Genomic DNA, 16,390 nt, shown 5'->3' with positions numbered 1-16,390 from the left:
CAAGCACATTTGACAGGCACAGTCCTGCCCTAGGAGTTGGAAATGCAAACGGATTATGAAATTCCTCTTCTAAGGGCCCCCCATGGGGTCTTTTCTTCAGATGCTTCAGTGTTTTTGCAAGATGACTTGCTTCTTCTCTTCCAACACTGATTCCTTTTCAAAAATGTACTCTTCTAAATTACTCTTTTGGAAGTATGTTTTTCCCCCTCTCAGCTTTATTTGTGAAGCAATAGCTGAAACTCAGATACTGTTGATTTTTCCAAATACTTAAACTTACCCAACGCACAGTTCTTTGTACGAGGTGCTCTGTAAACACTTATTATCACACCTCAGTGACAAACCACACTCTCAGCCATGTGCAAATGTGTATACACATAGATTTATCCACATACAGCCTGAGCAGGTTAGAAAGGGCACAGGAGTGGTGTTCTCTTGCAGCACCCATACAGAAAGGATAAGAGGTCACAAAACCCTGTTCATTCCCTAATCAGGCTGTGTGACTGAAATGTATTTAAAGGTGAAGCTGCCAGCTTTCTGTAGGCTCTGTCCCAGACAGCTGGGCAGGGAAAGGATGGAGAAAACGAAAAATGGACTTGACCAATAGGGTCAAGTTCAGTCTATGTCCTCCCTTCCCAACCAAATGGAGCAAAGCACTGAATTGATCAATGTGATTTATGCCTGGAGCATGCCATTAAAGGTTGCTTTTCCTCCATGAGGGGGACAGATCAAAGATGGAATTGTACTCAGAGCTCCACTGTCCTGTACGTACAGCTCTATATCAATTCAGTCAAGCCCTAAATTAGATGGGCGTGCTCAGAATAAAGGGAAACCGTGTGAAGGGGAGCAGAGCAGAATGCAGATCAACAGAGAACAGAGAAGAACGGGAGCTAGAAAGGGAAATGCACAGGAGGTGAGGGGGTAGGGTTTGCCAGGACAGCACACGAAGCCCTGATGCACCTCTGTGTGTGGGGTAATGCAGAGAAGTGGCGGGGAGGAAATCAAAACTGATACAAAGTCAAGGATAGTATAAAGAAGATCTATTGACTCACAGATATGCTGGATGGGTTTCCAAATCAATGCTTCTCTGAAGCTTTTTGACAAACCCACTGGTCTATAACCACACCCATTTTGCAGTGCTGGAGGAACCCTTCAGAGCAGTCTAGAATGGTTTGGGACCTTAAAGCTCATCTCGTTCCAACTCCCCAGCTGTGGGCAGGGACACCTTCCACTGGAGCAGGTTCCTCAGAGCCTCTTTCAGCCTGGCCTTGAACACTTCCAAGGATGAGGCAACCACAATTTCTCTGGATATTCCAGTGCCTCACTACTCACAGTAAACATTTTTTCCCTGTACTTAATTTAAGTATTCAGTCACTGAAGACAGGCTCCAATTTTATTTACTTGTTGTCTGATGTCAGTGCTGTTTTTCATGTGGATTCCAAGTATGCAGTGTATTACCAGGTGTTTAACTGGATAATCAAAGTAAATTTTGGAGAAAACCCCCAACACATAATGAAAATTATATTCCTTTGTTGATGTAGCATCATGGCGAGGAGCTGGGAAACGCTGAAATGCAGGAAATAGAGACCTGGAAATACTTTGTTTTGTATGATGCATTGCTTAGTTTCTTATTTTTTTATGCTCACAGATCATGTGAGAAAGTAGTATTTCCTTCTCTGAACAAGTCCACTTAATTTCACCAAAATTAGCAAGTATTTAAAAGTCACAAATTGTGTGCCTATAGGTTTTTCAGATGGCTTTAAAGCCATGAGATTTGAAAAAGGAAAAGGAAAACAATCACAGATTATACTTATTTATTTTTCCTGTGGCTTTCAGACCTTTAGACCTGTGAGTCATATCTTTTTTTTCCACCCATAGCAGTGGGGAATAAAAACTTCTCTTTTTTTTGGCTGTAATCTCAGATTTTTCAAGTCATAGCAAGATTTCACACCTGAAGGTTTCTGCCTTGCATCCCAAGACTGATGATAGAAATCACAAGAGTCTGTAACAGCACTTCAGAATTTGTGTTACTGAAAGTAAAGCAAGCCTGGAAAAAAAACAAATCAAAACATTACAGAAACCAATCGTAGAAAGACCTTTGATGGTATCTTTATTTCTCCCTTCTCCTTTAGGGGAACCTGCAGAGCAAGAATTTTAAAAAATGCTTAGTACCTCACAGCTCCCATTGTGACAATTCTGCTGCCTGTTCAAACAAGCTCAGCCTCCAGTGTACACAGCTCTCACGAAAGCCCAGCCATGTGTTTTGCTGCCTAAATGGGAGCTGAGCTGTTTTGCAAAATCTGTCCCATGGGCCCTATCAAGCAATGGATACCATGGAAATGTGAGCAATAATGACAGTGTATTATGGGGTGAATGATACTGTCATATTACACTAATGCAAATTAAACTTTGTGTGTGTGGGCAAGGCAATTTACAATCATAGCCTTAAATTTCTCTATCTTTGTGTATTTTGGGACCGATTCTCCTGCTCACACTCATTTCACGTAATGTCATGTCACTGCCTGCAGTAGAAAGAAACATGATTCATGCTAGTGACAGCAAGAGGAAATTAGCCCTCTTAAATCTTACCCAGAAGTTGCGTTAATGTTGTTTTACATAATATCCTGCATTATTCTGTCCCACTTAGCACTAGAGATGTGTAAATAACTTAAGGATACTTATAGAATGGAGGCAAGTGGCTCGCAGCCACAGCACTGGAGTTGACCTTTGTCCCTGGGGTTGGGTGGCTCCTGCAATTCTGAAAGAAAAGCTGGCGCTGCGTGTTTTTAATAGACTCTTCACGGAAAGTGAATGCAGTCATCACTGCAGTGATAAATGGGGAAAAAAATGAGATGATCAGTGAATGAACTACTGTAGCAGGTGGTAGTAGGTGTTGCTTATTAGATGTTCAGTATTACAAAAAGGAACAGAATGACAGAAATCCCCCAGAGAGACACCTCTCTAAGAAATAATCTGACACCTGTCATCACTCTCCAAGACAAGGTTGCTTAACAGTCCAAAGCTTGCAAGAGGATAATGGCAAGACAGTGAAGAAGGGGGCTACTGACTGGGTCCTTTGCCTTCATCCATTTCTGCTCATGTCACGGATTATGTGGCTACCAACCATGCTATGGTGGCATGTACTGAATGTGACTGCTGGTGGAGGAGGAGTTTTCTGTTGTTATCTGTGAACCCTACTGGGCTTAGAGCATCCATCGTAAGGTGCAGCCTACTGCAAAGCTTGGGTGCTTCCTTCTTTTAGGATGACAGAAAAGCTTGGACTGTGGCCACTCTTTTTCCAGAAATGTCAGCATTTAGGAGGTGTCAAGGTAAATGCTGTGGAATTTGCTCTCTTTCTTGAGGCCACTGCAACTGTGGGGTCAGGTCTGCAATTAGGAGGCTTCACTTCTGAGCTTGCTTCTTCACATCACCTGGCAGCACCACCTGAGCCCCCTTTGGCAGCCTGCTGAGCCCTGCGGCTCTGCAGTGCCTGTGTGTTTATTTGCTCTTATCCTCCAAGGAAAACAGTTTATCTCTGGTTTCATTTGCACTCTCTTTTTGGTGATTGTTTTAGGTGAATGTCTGTTGGGAAGTGTTTTAAGTGGTGCATTTTTCCTCCCTCCTTACTTTTCTTTTCCATGCTCATGATCTGACCTGGTCTGTGTCTTGCTCTCTGACTGAAAAGAGGTGAGGCCCGTGTTAGTATCTGGATCCCAAGGGAATTGTTTCTAGAGCCTTGGAGCAAGCTTAAAGAGAGGTTTTTTTCTCTTATATGACTGTACTCTAAACCTGCTCTGGAGAGCTCTGTTGTTCCAGCAGGGTGAAGCTCTGGCCAACAAGTTTCTTTCTGAAGTTTTAGTCTCTCTTTTGGCTACCTCAGGCTTAAGCTGAGAAGCACCTTGAAGGTAAGGACTAGGGGCACTTAATATTTAAATTTAAGTATTCTAAGGGAAGTCATATGAAGATGAGGTTTGATATGCCCATGCTACTGAGAAAATGAACAACAGCTCTCTGTACTGGCTGAAGTTTTATAAATTTTGGAAATGTCATGTTTTGATATCTTCTGTGGTTACACTGGGGAGTGACAAAGGTAATTTGAGGTTATGTCATCAACAGGCTGTGTAGGATGAGCTGTCTGAACCAGTCAGGGATGCTACAAGGCTTTGCTTGTCAGTAAGGCAAGAGTGGGGATTTGGTGAGGAACTGACCAGTGCTCCTGAGCTATGGATCATGCTGACCATCTGCAAGTGCTAAACCCCCAGCTCTAAATGTATCCTGCAAATGTACCCAGAACCTGACAAAGAGATTGATGGGGAGACTGCTTTTCTCTGAATGGGCCAGTGTGTCTGGGGAAGTTTTTCATTAGCAGAACTGGCTTGAAGTCTTTCAGTACCTCTTGCTGTCTACTGGACCTGTCTTTCCACAGAGTTAATTTGATTTGGGTCTGGCCATTCATCCAGACATGTTCTCTCTTGCCTTGGTGCAAAGCAGGTGGTGATGGTTTGCAATGTGAGTGAAGCTGGCTTTGCAGCTTGAGGACAAAGCATCTGGAGCTGCACACAGGCTCTTCCAGCTGAACTCCTTTAGCTTGCACATGTTGTCTGCAGAAGAGGCCTCAGCTAAGAGGAATGCATCAAAGAGAAAAGATCTGCATGGCGAGGGAAGCTGTGGGATGTAGTAGCAGTCAGCTTGGCAGTGCGTCTGCTGTTGGACCCACAGCTGATTGGTATCTCTTGGTAGTAGTTTGGCCAAAATTTGAGCTGATGTTTATGAATGCAATGTGTGAAATGACAGCTAAGCCTCAGGTCAGCAGATCTGTGAGGACAGTCACAAGTTGGAGCACCAGCTTGCACTGTGCAGACAAACTGAGATTATTTTAATCACAGGGGTTGGCTGCAAAACTAAAAAAAAAAAAAAAGAAAAAGGTGCATGTCTCTGTCTGTGTACTTTCTGCACAATCTATCTGCTGGAATGGTTCCTCAGTTCTGAAAATTTCCATAAAGAAGCATGCACAAGAAAATCCTGCCAACCTCATGCTAGCTGGATGGATTGCCATGTGTCCTGGGGCAGGGGAGGAAGGAAAGAAGGCACGCTTGGACAAGCAGCCTGGCTGAGGGACATAATGACACTTCAGGTTCTGCATTCTGCAAAATGTCCTGCCAGCTAGTCACAAGTGCTGATGGGAAGGAGATTTGTTTTTGTTCCAGTTAAAAAATGACAATTGGTAGCTTGGTCCACGAGGCAGGTGAGGTGGGTGCTGAGAATTATTTTCTCCTCCGTCTGCTTTACCCCAATCGAGAGAATGATTGCCTCAAACCGCTCTCTCCTTTTGACTCCACACGCATTGGCTTTGTCCCTCACGCTGTAGCTGGGGCGGATTGAAAGCCTCACAGGTGAGCGAGATACAAGAAACCAGGAGGAAAAGGGCTTCTCACCACCTCCTGAGCCAGTTCTCGATGGTATCACAGGGTGATTCGCACCAGGGAGTGAATCAGCTCAGCTATCCTGGTGCTTGGGAGGAGGCAGGCGGAGAGAGGGCGAATTGACAGCGCTGCTGAGCGGGGCGAGGTGGCGGGCACGGGCTCGGCTCTGCCCATCCCTGTCCCGGACAGCGGGCTCGGCTGCCCGGGGCTCGGCTCTGCCCATCCCTGTCCCGCACAGCGGGCTCGGCTCTGCCCATCCCTGTCCCGCACAGCGGGCTCGGCTCTTCGGGGCTCGGGGCTCGGCTCTGCCCATCCCTGTCCCGGACAGCGGGCTCGGCTGTTCGGGGCTCGGCTCTGCCCATCCCTGTCCCGCACAGCGGGCTCGGCTCTGCCCATCCCTGTCCCGTACAGCGGGCTCGGCTGCCCGGGGCTCGGCTCTGCCCATCCCTGTCCCGCACAGCGGGCTCGGCTCTGCCCATCCCTGTCCCGCACAGCGGGCTCGGCTCTTCGGGGCTCGGGGCTCGGCTCTGCCCATCCCTGTCTCGGACAGCGGGCTCGGCTCTTCGGGGCTCGGCTCTGCCCATCCCTGTCCCGGACAGCGGGCTCGGCTGTTCGGGGCTCGGCTCTGCCCATCCCTGTCCCGCACAGCGGGCTCGGCTGTTCGGGGCTCGGCTCTGCCCATCCCGGCGCCGCCGCCGCGCTTCCCCAGGGTGGGCACGGTGGGCGAGTCGGCTTAGCTGCGCTAGCCTGGCTAATCAGGGTTGATGGCAAGTGTCTGGAGGGAGCTTGGGTCATTGCCGAATTTGTCAAGAAGGGCCTCTGGGTGCCACGAGGGTGAGACACGATATACTTCTTCCGAACCACGGAGGGAGCACAGGGACTGCTCAGCCCTGTGCTTCCTTCTGATGGTCACTTCCAAGCACTTCTCTCACTCTGCCACCATTTCTCATCCCTGTGACATACTTCCCCCCATCTCCTGCTGTGTTTGAGTGGTGAATGCACCTGTGGCTGTAGGATGTCTTACCAGAAGCAGCCCTGCCTTCGAGCTACCACGGAGCACCCTTCTCTACCCCTTGCTCAAGGGCATGGGTGAACAGCAGGGAACCATTATGTCAGCATTGTTTCCTTCCTTGCATGCTCACAGACAAGGCCATTTCATATCCTCCCTTCCCCTGGTCTCCTGGTCAGAGTGAGTGAAGAAAAGACTTTTCCGAGCCCACACCTGGCACTCATGAATATTTAATGTTTCTAGCTTTTATTTCCCTTGAAGAGCAAAACCTTTTCATATTTGATGGCCTGGAAGGCTGCTTGGTTGCTGAATGTGGTTTCATCAATGCTCTCCCTCCTCGCCTTTCCTCCAGACTGCCCAGCCTCTCTTCCTTTCTCTTCTTGAGCAGCATTTCCTTTTTTAAAAAGGATGCTTTAGAAAAGGTCACTGTCCCTTTTATATCCCCTCCTTACTGTGAGCCAGCATGGCTTCTGCTCTGGCAATGGAAAAGGACAAATGGGGATGTGGGGAAAGGCAGCAGTGGGGAAGGAGGCCAGGAAAAGTGTGCAGCTAAGCTGAGGAGCAGCACAGAGGCAGAGAGGAGCTGTAGGCAGAGCCAAAGAAGAATGGCCGAGCAGCAGGTAGAGGCAGCAGTAGATGGGAAGGAGGCAGCAGCAGGATTTTGATGAAGAACTGGCTTTCCAGCACCTTTCAGAATTTGTCATTTAAGATGCACAGGTGTTGCTGTAGATGGCAGCTTGTCCAGTGAGGGCTCTTTAAAAAAGAAAGTTCCCCAAAAGAGAATTCTCCCAAAGCTGCATTTCCTATTTCCACTTTTGGGCAGTTGCTTTAGAGACATCATTATTTTGGCCACCAGCTTCTACAGTAAACCATCACCTGTTGTCCTGAGGCCACTCAATCTTTCTCCCTCTTTCTCCTACAATTGTAACTGCATGTTTGAGCATTTGGATGGGTGTAGAGTCAGCATTACTGCTTTTGAGGAGCCAATCTCGTATCCACAGTCAAAATCAATGGGAAGAGAAAGATTAATCTAACTGTGAAATTTAAAAAAACAACAAAAAAACATGTTTCATTTGGACTTAGAATCTGTTAGTGCTGAAATTCTTTGTGATGTGGAAAAGATGCCAGGTGGTGGGGCCACCTGACAGTTCTTGGGTCATGGCTCCACATACTCCAGAGGGCCTAACATGAGGGCAGTAGCTGTGATCTTGGATCTGTGGAGAGCATGATCTTGTACCATCAGTAATCCCTCTGAGAGTCAGGATGGAGAACGTATGGGCAGGCAGGATATTTTCAAGAAAAAGACAGTTTTTGCACGTCACTTGGTTTCTCTTGGAACATAGACAAAATCAATTTTTGCAAATTCTGACCCAACAAGCATGCTGTCTGTAAAATTCTAGTGGGAATGTCTGTTTTGTCTGTTCTGCATTTCAACGTTAGGGCAGCCTCATCTCTCCCATTACCCAGCTCTGAAATGGAGCTAGTATCAGTTGATCTGAAAAACATCACCTGCTCTTGCAGCATTACTGGCACAGCTTCCCGTGTCACTTGGCTCTCCCTAATGTACTAACCAGGACAGTTTATGGGAACTACTGATCTTGTTCTGTGACACAACATTAATGCTGAGAAAATGCAGCACTACAATGAGGGTGCACGGTCTTGAAGTCCCAGTGCTGTCCAGAGCATTTCTCCGGGGCCCAGCAGGTCACTGTTGGAGTGCTGTTGGACTTGTGTGCTGAGAGCTGTCAGTGACTCAGGGCACAGCTGTGATCCCCAGCAAGAGGCTGGAGCTGTGTCCCTGCACTGCCGAGTTACTGATGTACTCATCTAGAAGCTTCCTTACGTGGTGACTGGTGACACAGCTGGAGAGTCAGGCAGCAGGGCTTAACTACTGCTCCACAGCCTGGTCTTAGAGCTAGTGCCACCATCCCTTATCCTTCATGATCTCCTGTAGGCGCCAATAAACATCTCCTGCTAACACATCACATACCTGTAAACACCACTCCTGTCTCTTCCACCCCACTCTGTCTTCAAAGCATTCTCTACTAATCTAAACCAGTCTGCTGTTCCACAGCAGGCACACTTCTCCCTCTTCCTGCAGTGTTTGTGAATTCTATGCCTGCCTGCTCCACCACAGGTACCACTTCCCTCCCCTCTCTGTGGGGTGAGCAGTCTGGGGAATAGACATGGTGCATAATGTATAGTATCATGTGGTAATTACTTGGTGCTGGGTACACAGAGGGGATTATCTTGTGCCTCAAAAGGCTGTCAGAGAATCCTAATCTTACCTTTCCCTCCTCTTTTCCCTTCCACTGCCATCTGAAGTAATGAATTGGTTATAAATACCTAATTAGCTAATTATTTGCTGGCCTACATGGAACATCTTCAGTGAAGGAACTCTCTGGGTACCTGGGGGAGGGACCTCCATGGAGACAAGGAGAGACAACCTTGTGAGGTGTGCACAGGGATAAAGGCAGTACTGGGATTCTCATAAGAATTTCTAGACTTTCACCATCCCTGGAGAGCAGAGGAAAAGCCATTAGCTCCACGGAGAAATGAGACTATGCTTACCCCTACTTGTGGCTGTGAGATAAAGAGCCAAGGGGAAAATAAAACCACAGGAATAATTCATTAGGTAATTAGTGAGTAAAAAAAATAATTTTTTTTAAACATTTGCGCTGGGCAGAGATTTTGTGCTGGAAGCATTTTGGGCTGTGCCTGCTACTTTTGTGCTCCAGCCCCACTGGGGCATGAGGACTAGTCAGGGGAGGAAATTGTGGTTTTCATTACTGTCTCTTGATGATACTGTCACTGAAAAAACCCAATTATCTATGGTAGTTTATATGTTCTGGAAAGGTTCATCCCACTGGCAGGTTGACCTTGGTCTGTCCATGCAGGTCTCACAGGCTGCAGGATGCAGCTGTGTACTGGGGTGACTTTCAGTCCGAGCCATTGGATAATGGGGCTGTCGAGCTGACATGCTCCTTTGGGACACTGTTGTCCTTCTGCAGGGAAAGGGGAGGGAGGGATGTCAGTCGGATAGCTGATGGCACCAAAAGTCTCATTCTCTTTTCTTCTCTGCTGCAGATGGAGGCCTAAGGTTAAGAGATCACAGCATCCCAGCAGCTCTGCTGGCTGCCTGTCAGTAGCAGTTAGGACAAGAAAGGGCAGTAACCATAAATCTGGCCTGGTTTGGACAGTAGTTAATTTCTGACACTCTGCTTTTATTTTCTTGAAGCTTTTTTCTTTTTCTATGCTTATCTTGTAAACTTCTTTCCTGTTCTCCCTTTCCCTTCCTCTCTCCCTTTCTCTATCCCTGTGTCCCACACTTGCTCCTGGTTCTCTTCTCCCCTGCAGGCATGCGCATCCTTGTGAACCTGCTCCTGGACACCTTGCCCATGCTGGGGAACGTCCTTCTTCTCTGCTTCTTTGTCTTCTTCATCTTCGGCATCATTGGGGTGCAGCTGTGGGCTGGGCTGCTCCGCAACCGCTGCTTCATGGAGGAGAATTTCACAGTGTGAGTGAATGGGAGACAACATCTCCTTCCCTTCTTCTCCGGGTGTTTCTCTTTCCCTCTGCCTGCTCGTGTCTTCTGCCAGGCTCTCTGTGTATCACTTACTCCAAGTGTGGGGTGATGGTGTGCCGGTGTTGGTCCCATCTTGCAGTGGAAAGGGAGGGTGGGCAAAGACAGATGGTTTTTTTCTGTCTGCACAGCAGGTGTCTGGGCTCATCAGGGTTTGATCAAGGCACAGGTTAGCATGGCTGCCCCCTCCAGCCATGCCCACTAATACTGGATGGTGCTCCTACACCCAGAAAGAACTGAAACTCTGAAACATGTTGTCTTTCTCCTGAACCTGAGCCTTCTTCAGAAAACAACACTCATAGCAGTCCTATAGAAAGCCATAGTGCTGCCTGATGCATCCAGGAACATCTTTGGCACCTCCAAAATGGAGTTGGGGTCACTCTGTCGACAGTAGTGCACTACCTTTGGAGGGACACTGAGAAATTACTAGAAAACTTCAGGAGTAGAATTGCATCTGCCATGGGGAAGGAACAGAGGGCTAGTGGGAGAGATATCCCACAGCTGGGTTAGTAGAAGTGAGAACATCTGAAAGCAGATAATGTATGTTTGAATGGGAGAAAAATCTTGTCGGGAAACATGGAAGCAGTTCTGGCAAAGAGAGCTTGAAACCACCCAGGGGTCAATTACAAGTATCTGAGGTTTGTTTAGGGGTTCAGAGCAAGTCTGCAGAGCACAGCTTTACTCCTCCCACAGGCAGTGGGATGGAAAAGCTCCTGCCTGCCATGGATTCTCCAATTACCCAGTTTCAGGGAACAGCTCCTCCTGTTGACTTTCTGGCTTTAGTAGATCTCAGGCTTTAAAATGTTTTCTTAAAACCGTGTGCTAATCCCAAGCGTGCTATCAGTGTAGACTGCTTAAAGAAAACCTAGAGCTGTAGATCAGTTTAAACTGATTAAACAGTTCTGAAGCTTTAGAGCATCTGAAATTGGGAAAAAAAGTGTGAAAATACAATGTGCTGAACAGCAGTGGAGTTGCAGAGTAGGAGCTGCTTAAAGCAGGCATTTCTGTTTATTTATTCCTTGGAGAAAAACTAATATTTAGGATGATTGTCCTTTATGTAAATCAGGAGTAGCACTTCTTTAATGAGTGTAATTACATCCATGAAGAGTTGATGTAACTGAGAAGTGAATTGGGGCCACAGCCTTTGCAATGACAGATATTAGAAAATATTTGGCTGACTGTTTCTAGGGAAATCAGTTCTGAAGGTGCCCATGCACCAATGATGAGGATGAGTTACAACATACCTTTGTAGTTTAGTCCTGCTTAGTTAACAATCAGAGACTGTCTCTTTTTCATTAACACCTGTCCTCTTCCAATGACACTTAGTGAAAAAGTCTGCATTTGCACAATGTGAAAGTTGTGCATTGTAGCCCTGCAAAAAATACACCAGATAAAGTTTAATCCATTTTTTTTTTATCTCCACCTTTCACTTTTCTGATATTAGCTCATCTCCAGCTAGGCAAGCATAGATGATTTTAATTATTCATGCATTTAGAAGGTGCTTGCATTATTTGGAAAAAAGACATGAACTTGTCATAGAACATTGCACCCATAATGCCAGCTGTCAAGGAGGAGTCAAAGTTAAGGTTAAGTCAATTTTATCTTTCCATTTCCAAATTTTAAGGCTTGTATGTGCAACGTTAATTATGCATGAACTGGATTTTTTTTAGAAGCACAGAAGGTTCACTACCAAATGTTATAAAACATGTCCATCAGCAGTTACATATATGAACATATTACAGTAAAGCCTGATGACTTCCTTAATGCCATTGCATCTGATTTTGATGTTAATGGGGAGAGTGATCAGACTGCAAATCTCTGCATTCCAGCTTTTCTCCATCTCCATGCAAGCAGATTGTGTAATTTGGCTTGGGGTGATCTGATGGCAGGAAAAGCTCTGAAAAGTAGGGGCTCACCCTAGAAATTTGCTGGTTTTCAGGAATCCTGTGATTCTTCGCCTTCTCCTGAGGAAACAAACCTGGAAATTCCCTATCCAGTGCAGTCCTTATGTCAGAATGGGAGCTCCCAGCTCCACCAGTATCACTGATAGATAGGAAACTGTTTGTCACAGGATATTTGACTGTGGGTTCTTTTGCAGCCAAGGTGACATTGTCCTGCCCCCTTATTATCAACCAGAGGAAGATGATGAGATGCCCTTTATCTGCTCGCTGTCAGGAGACAATGGAATTATGGGCTGTCACGAAATACCCCCGCTGAAGGAGCGAGGCCATGAGTGCTGTTTGGACAAGGATGATTATTATTATTACAATTCAGTCCGGCAAGAGTTCAACATCAGTGGCATGTGTGTGAACTGGAACCAGTACTACAATGTGTGCCGCACCGGCAACGCCAACCCACACAAGGGTGCCATCAACTTTGACAACATTGGGTATGCCTGGATTGTGATATTTCAGGTAAGTCTGAGTTAGCCTCCTTACAAGGCTCAAGCTTATTTTTCTGTTTTTCAGACTCAGTCCTTCTGGGCTCCACGGGTAGTTTCTGCAGGGTCTGACAGAGATGCACATTAAAGGGCCGTGTAACTCCCCTGGTAAGGGAGACAGCCCACACATGAACGTGCTTACTGAAATAAGATCCACTCTTCAGACTGACTTGTACCAGTTTCCCCTCCAGTCCAGACAACTATAGTAAAGGATTTTTTTTTTTTTAATTCCCAGCACGTGCTGCAGATAGGAGCTAAAATCCATGCCTTTTTTCTTTTCCTCCGGCTGTACGCGGTGTCCAGTCCAAGGGGCACAGCAACCTGCTGCGGGCTTTCCCCTGCTGTGATCCAGGGAAATGAACTATTTTGATGAAATATTCCTGCTGTGGACTAGAATGATCTCACAGGCTTTGACAGTATGCCAGTGTCACCAAGCAGTACCATGCTGACTTCCCAAAATGGAAATTTGGCTTCGCTGAAATGAATTGTTGTTTCTCACCTTTCTTGGGTTGCAACTGTCCTGCCAGTATCTGCTTGTTATACACTGAGGAGTGAACTCTGGAAGACCTCTCCTGTTTCTCTTGTTTGTCTTTCAGGTGATCACACTGGAAGGGTGGGTGGAGATCATGTACTATGTGATGGATGCCCATTCCTTCTACAATTTTATCTACTTTATCTTGTTGATAATCGTAAGTATAAGGTTTGATGAATGCCAGCAATGCAAGCTAAGAGCTAACAAAAAAACAGGTCTTAGATCAACATAGATACTGGGGAGGCAAACTTCTAGGAATCTCAGAAATCCAGCTAGTTGATTTTCACCAAGAGTCTGAGGCGGGATCACATATACAGTTGTCAGCCAAAAATTATATTTTGTCACTCAAAAATATACTTAAGAGTGTTTTTCAAAGTTATTCCCGTCCAGTGTAGAATAATGTTCTCACTGGCAGATATTCTTGCAAAGTAAATTCCCCTAATCAGTTGGCTTAAAAGCCAATTCTTTCTCTTCCCTTCTACTTGGTCTCTATACATTTCAAGTTCTTGAGTAATTTTTGAGCCATGTTGAGTGAGGAGCTTTTGGCAGTACCTGGATTTATCAGGTTCAGAGTCTCAGATTCACATTTTGTCAGATTCAGGGTCTGTCATGCTGAATTACTTCCTCACCATGAACGAAAATGAACTGCTGTTCCAAAAGTGTCAGCAGTCCGAAATAAACTGGCTGTATGAGATCCCTTGTGGATGATAGGATGGAAAGGGAGGAGTGTGTCAGCAATGAGAACTTAATAAGCATTTATAAGCCCTGTGGATTTATACAAATGAAGTTTGAAGGTTGGTTTTCTGCAAGAATATTCATTATCAGTACTTGGGATGAGAGCTGAGAAACATGGTGCCATTGCCTCCCCATTTCTCAGACTTCCCCTGCATAAGTGCATTTTCTTGGAGGGAATATCCTGTTTCTAACAAGGAAGGATTTTGTTTTTATGAAGGCTCTTCCACATTGCTCACCTGGGGGACCAAAGTCAAGAGGGAAATGGAAAGACATAGGATGAATTATGGGAAGTATAAAATCTGTACGTGGCAGATGGAATTTAGTTTCAGATCACTGAGTAAGGACCTCAGTGTGTATTTCCAGGGCCTACATGCATTTGGATGGGCTGATGAATGGACCTGGCCAGGACGCTGATCTTCATCCAACACTTGTCCTATGGGGCCATGCCCTTCAAGAAATAGGATCTCTAGAAACAGTCACCCAGTAACACCAACAGACTGACCTAGTACAGGATCTAGTTTACATTCAAGTTGGCATGCAATGACTTGAGATAAAGCAGACTTTAATCCATTTCTGTGAGAAATTCTGCAACCTGTACATATAGAGGGTAGCCCCCCCCAAAAAAATCTAATAGCCCCTTTAGGTCAGACAACTTACAAAAATCTTACTATATCCTTGATTTCACCCTGCCTTATGGCCTTCTGTTCTCACAAGAGCAAGACAAGGAGAGAAAAAGAAATATGATGGACTTCCCTGTGGACTGAAGCATGAGCCTGGACGGCAGAGGTGAAAAATACCTTAGGGAATGTTGCTTTTATTTTGATGCTGGAGAGTCTCAAAGAGACAGTGCAGAGATGTGATTGCACAGGATGGGGCGATGAAGGGAGTTTCCACAGGCTCTGTTCTCAAGGGTGAACTGAAAATCCGCTGCTTTTTGTGAGTTCAGACAATAATCATTTCCTATGAATTTTGTTCCTATACCCCACAATGCAAGAGATATTTAGTACCCACCTGCATTTTGACTTTGAGCAGCATGGTCAGGATACCCCAATTTGTAGAATATGCAGTTAGACACAGAGTTTATTCCTTGTCCCACAGCCCCAGTCTCTCCCAGAGCCAGAAAGAACTGTGCAGGGTCAGTGTTTAACCACTGGGACACACATACCCATCTTTTGTAGGCCAGTTCCAGAAACTGGCCTTCTCCCCACATTTCAAACTACATAAATTCTGTCAGTTTATTTTTGGTTTCTAAGTATGCTTCTTCTAATGCTGGCTCACATCATGTGGATTCACAGTGATTCAAAATTTGTCTCTGAATTTGCAAGCACCGAAAACCCTCAATTAAACACTCCACCTGAGATGTTACTGCAGAGTGTCATTGACATTTCTAGACACTCCCTCCTCATTTGCAGAAGCCATATAGGTTTATTTCTGCCAAACATAGGAGAACATGAATCTCAGGTTACTTTGGGGACTGCTGAGAACAAGGGAGTCATATGCTGGGTGGAATATTTTCCTTACCTTTGGTGGAGTTAAGCCAAGGAAGTATTTAGCCTTTCTGCTACCTTCTTGGTGTGTGATACATCTTTGGCAGCATATAGCAACACCACAGTGCAAACTTGCTGTCATTTGGCTGCATTTTCTGTCTGAATCTTCATACAGAAATTATTATCCCTCTTTAAGTCTCATGAATTATGGTCTTTCCAGCCTTTATACTTCCCTCCTTCTCCATGGTTGGAAGGCCTGGCTTTCCAAGCAGGATTGTTCTGACAGCAGTACTTTAAGCCTGACTCTTTGCTTTTCTGCACGCATTCAAGCCTTGGCTCAGACTTACAGTAAATTCACAAATACAAGCTGCACTGAGTATAAGCCGCATCTCTGGGTGTTGGCAAATATTTCGTTTTTTGTCCATAAATAAGCCGCACCTGAATATAAGCCGCTCTGTCGTTGCCAAATAGCTTCTCTCTAGAGTTGTGCTTTAATCCATGACTTCTTCCTACAATGACATCTGCAAACACCTACATAAGGGCATTACCTGCTACTGCTCATATGCCAGGAAGAAGGCTCTACCACCTGGATATACTCTCAGCACAGTTAGAAATCCTGCATAGATGTGTTTCTCTGAGGGGAAGGATGCTGACTGACCATGGCACTCTAAGTGGCCTTGTAGAACAGCCTGGGAAAATCATTTAATGTACTCATTAGATTTTAAAATGCTTCCCCCTTGACTAGAGATCATGGATGTGATATGAAGGAAGGACTGTCCCCTGCTTTTGGATCAGTGTTTCACTTGGGTTTTCCTGCTTGAAGTCCAGCTGTCTCTTTGACATCTTTCCAGCTACTCAGCCACTGCTATGGCTCCTGGACTAGAGCAAGCTCTTCTGAACTCTCAGACTGGCATCTGCATTGCAGCTCACAGAGGCTCCTTGAAGCACTCTGTGCTTACACGTGTGGGCCTCAGAAGGCAAGCTGGATATCCAGGCTAAGCAGTAAAAGCAATTGATAAGCCAGGATCTGCACCACTAGTCAGGTTTGGTTAAATATTGCAGAGATATTTGTTAGATACTGCAGAGATATTTGTTAGATATTGCAGAGATAAGGCTTGAACCTTGGGCTGAATGAGGGCAGGATCTGCTCAGTCTCAGGGCTGAATGGGACCCTGTGTTGGGAC

General features: G+C 45.8%; 1 protein-coding gene across 3 annotated transcripts in view; it reads left to right on the top strand.

Moving 5' to 3' along the window:
- The window catches only part of CACNA1I (calcium voltage-gated channel subunit alpha1 I), a 164,814-nt gene that overhangs the window by 102,156 nt on the left and 46,268 nt on the right, over positions 1–16,390 (top strand). For all 3 annotated transcript variants that reach the window (XM_033057833.1, XM_033057832.1, XM_033057834.1), the window contains 3 exons: positions 9,787–9,946; positions 12,111–12,426; positions 13,049–13,141. In XM_033057833.1, coding sequence (XP_032913724.1) covers positions 9,787–9,946; positions 12,111–12,426; positions 13,049–13,141 — 569 coding nt within the window. The remainder of the gene's footprint in view (positions 1–9,786; positions 9,947–12,110; positions 12,427–13,048; positions 13,142–16,390) is intronic.

Source organism: Catharus ustulatus, chromosome 4 (assembly GCF_009819885.2).
Source record: "Catharus ustulatus isolate bCatUst1 chromosome 4, bCatUst1.pri.v2, whole genome shotgun sequence".
NCBI lineage: Eukaryota > Metazoa > Chordata > Aves > Passeriformes > Turdidae > Catharus > Catharus ustulatus.
This window is presented reverse-complemented; position numbering and strand designations above follow the sequence as displayed.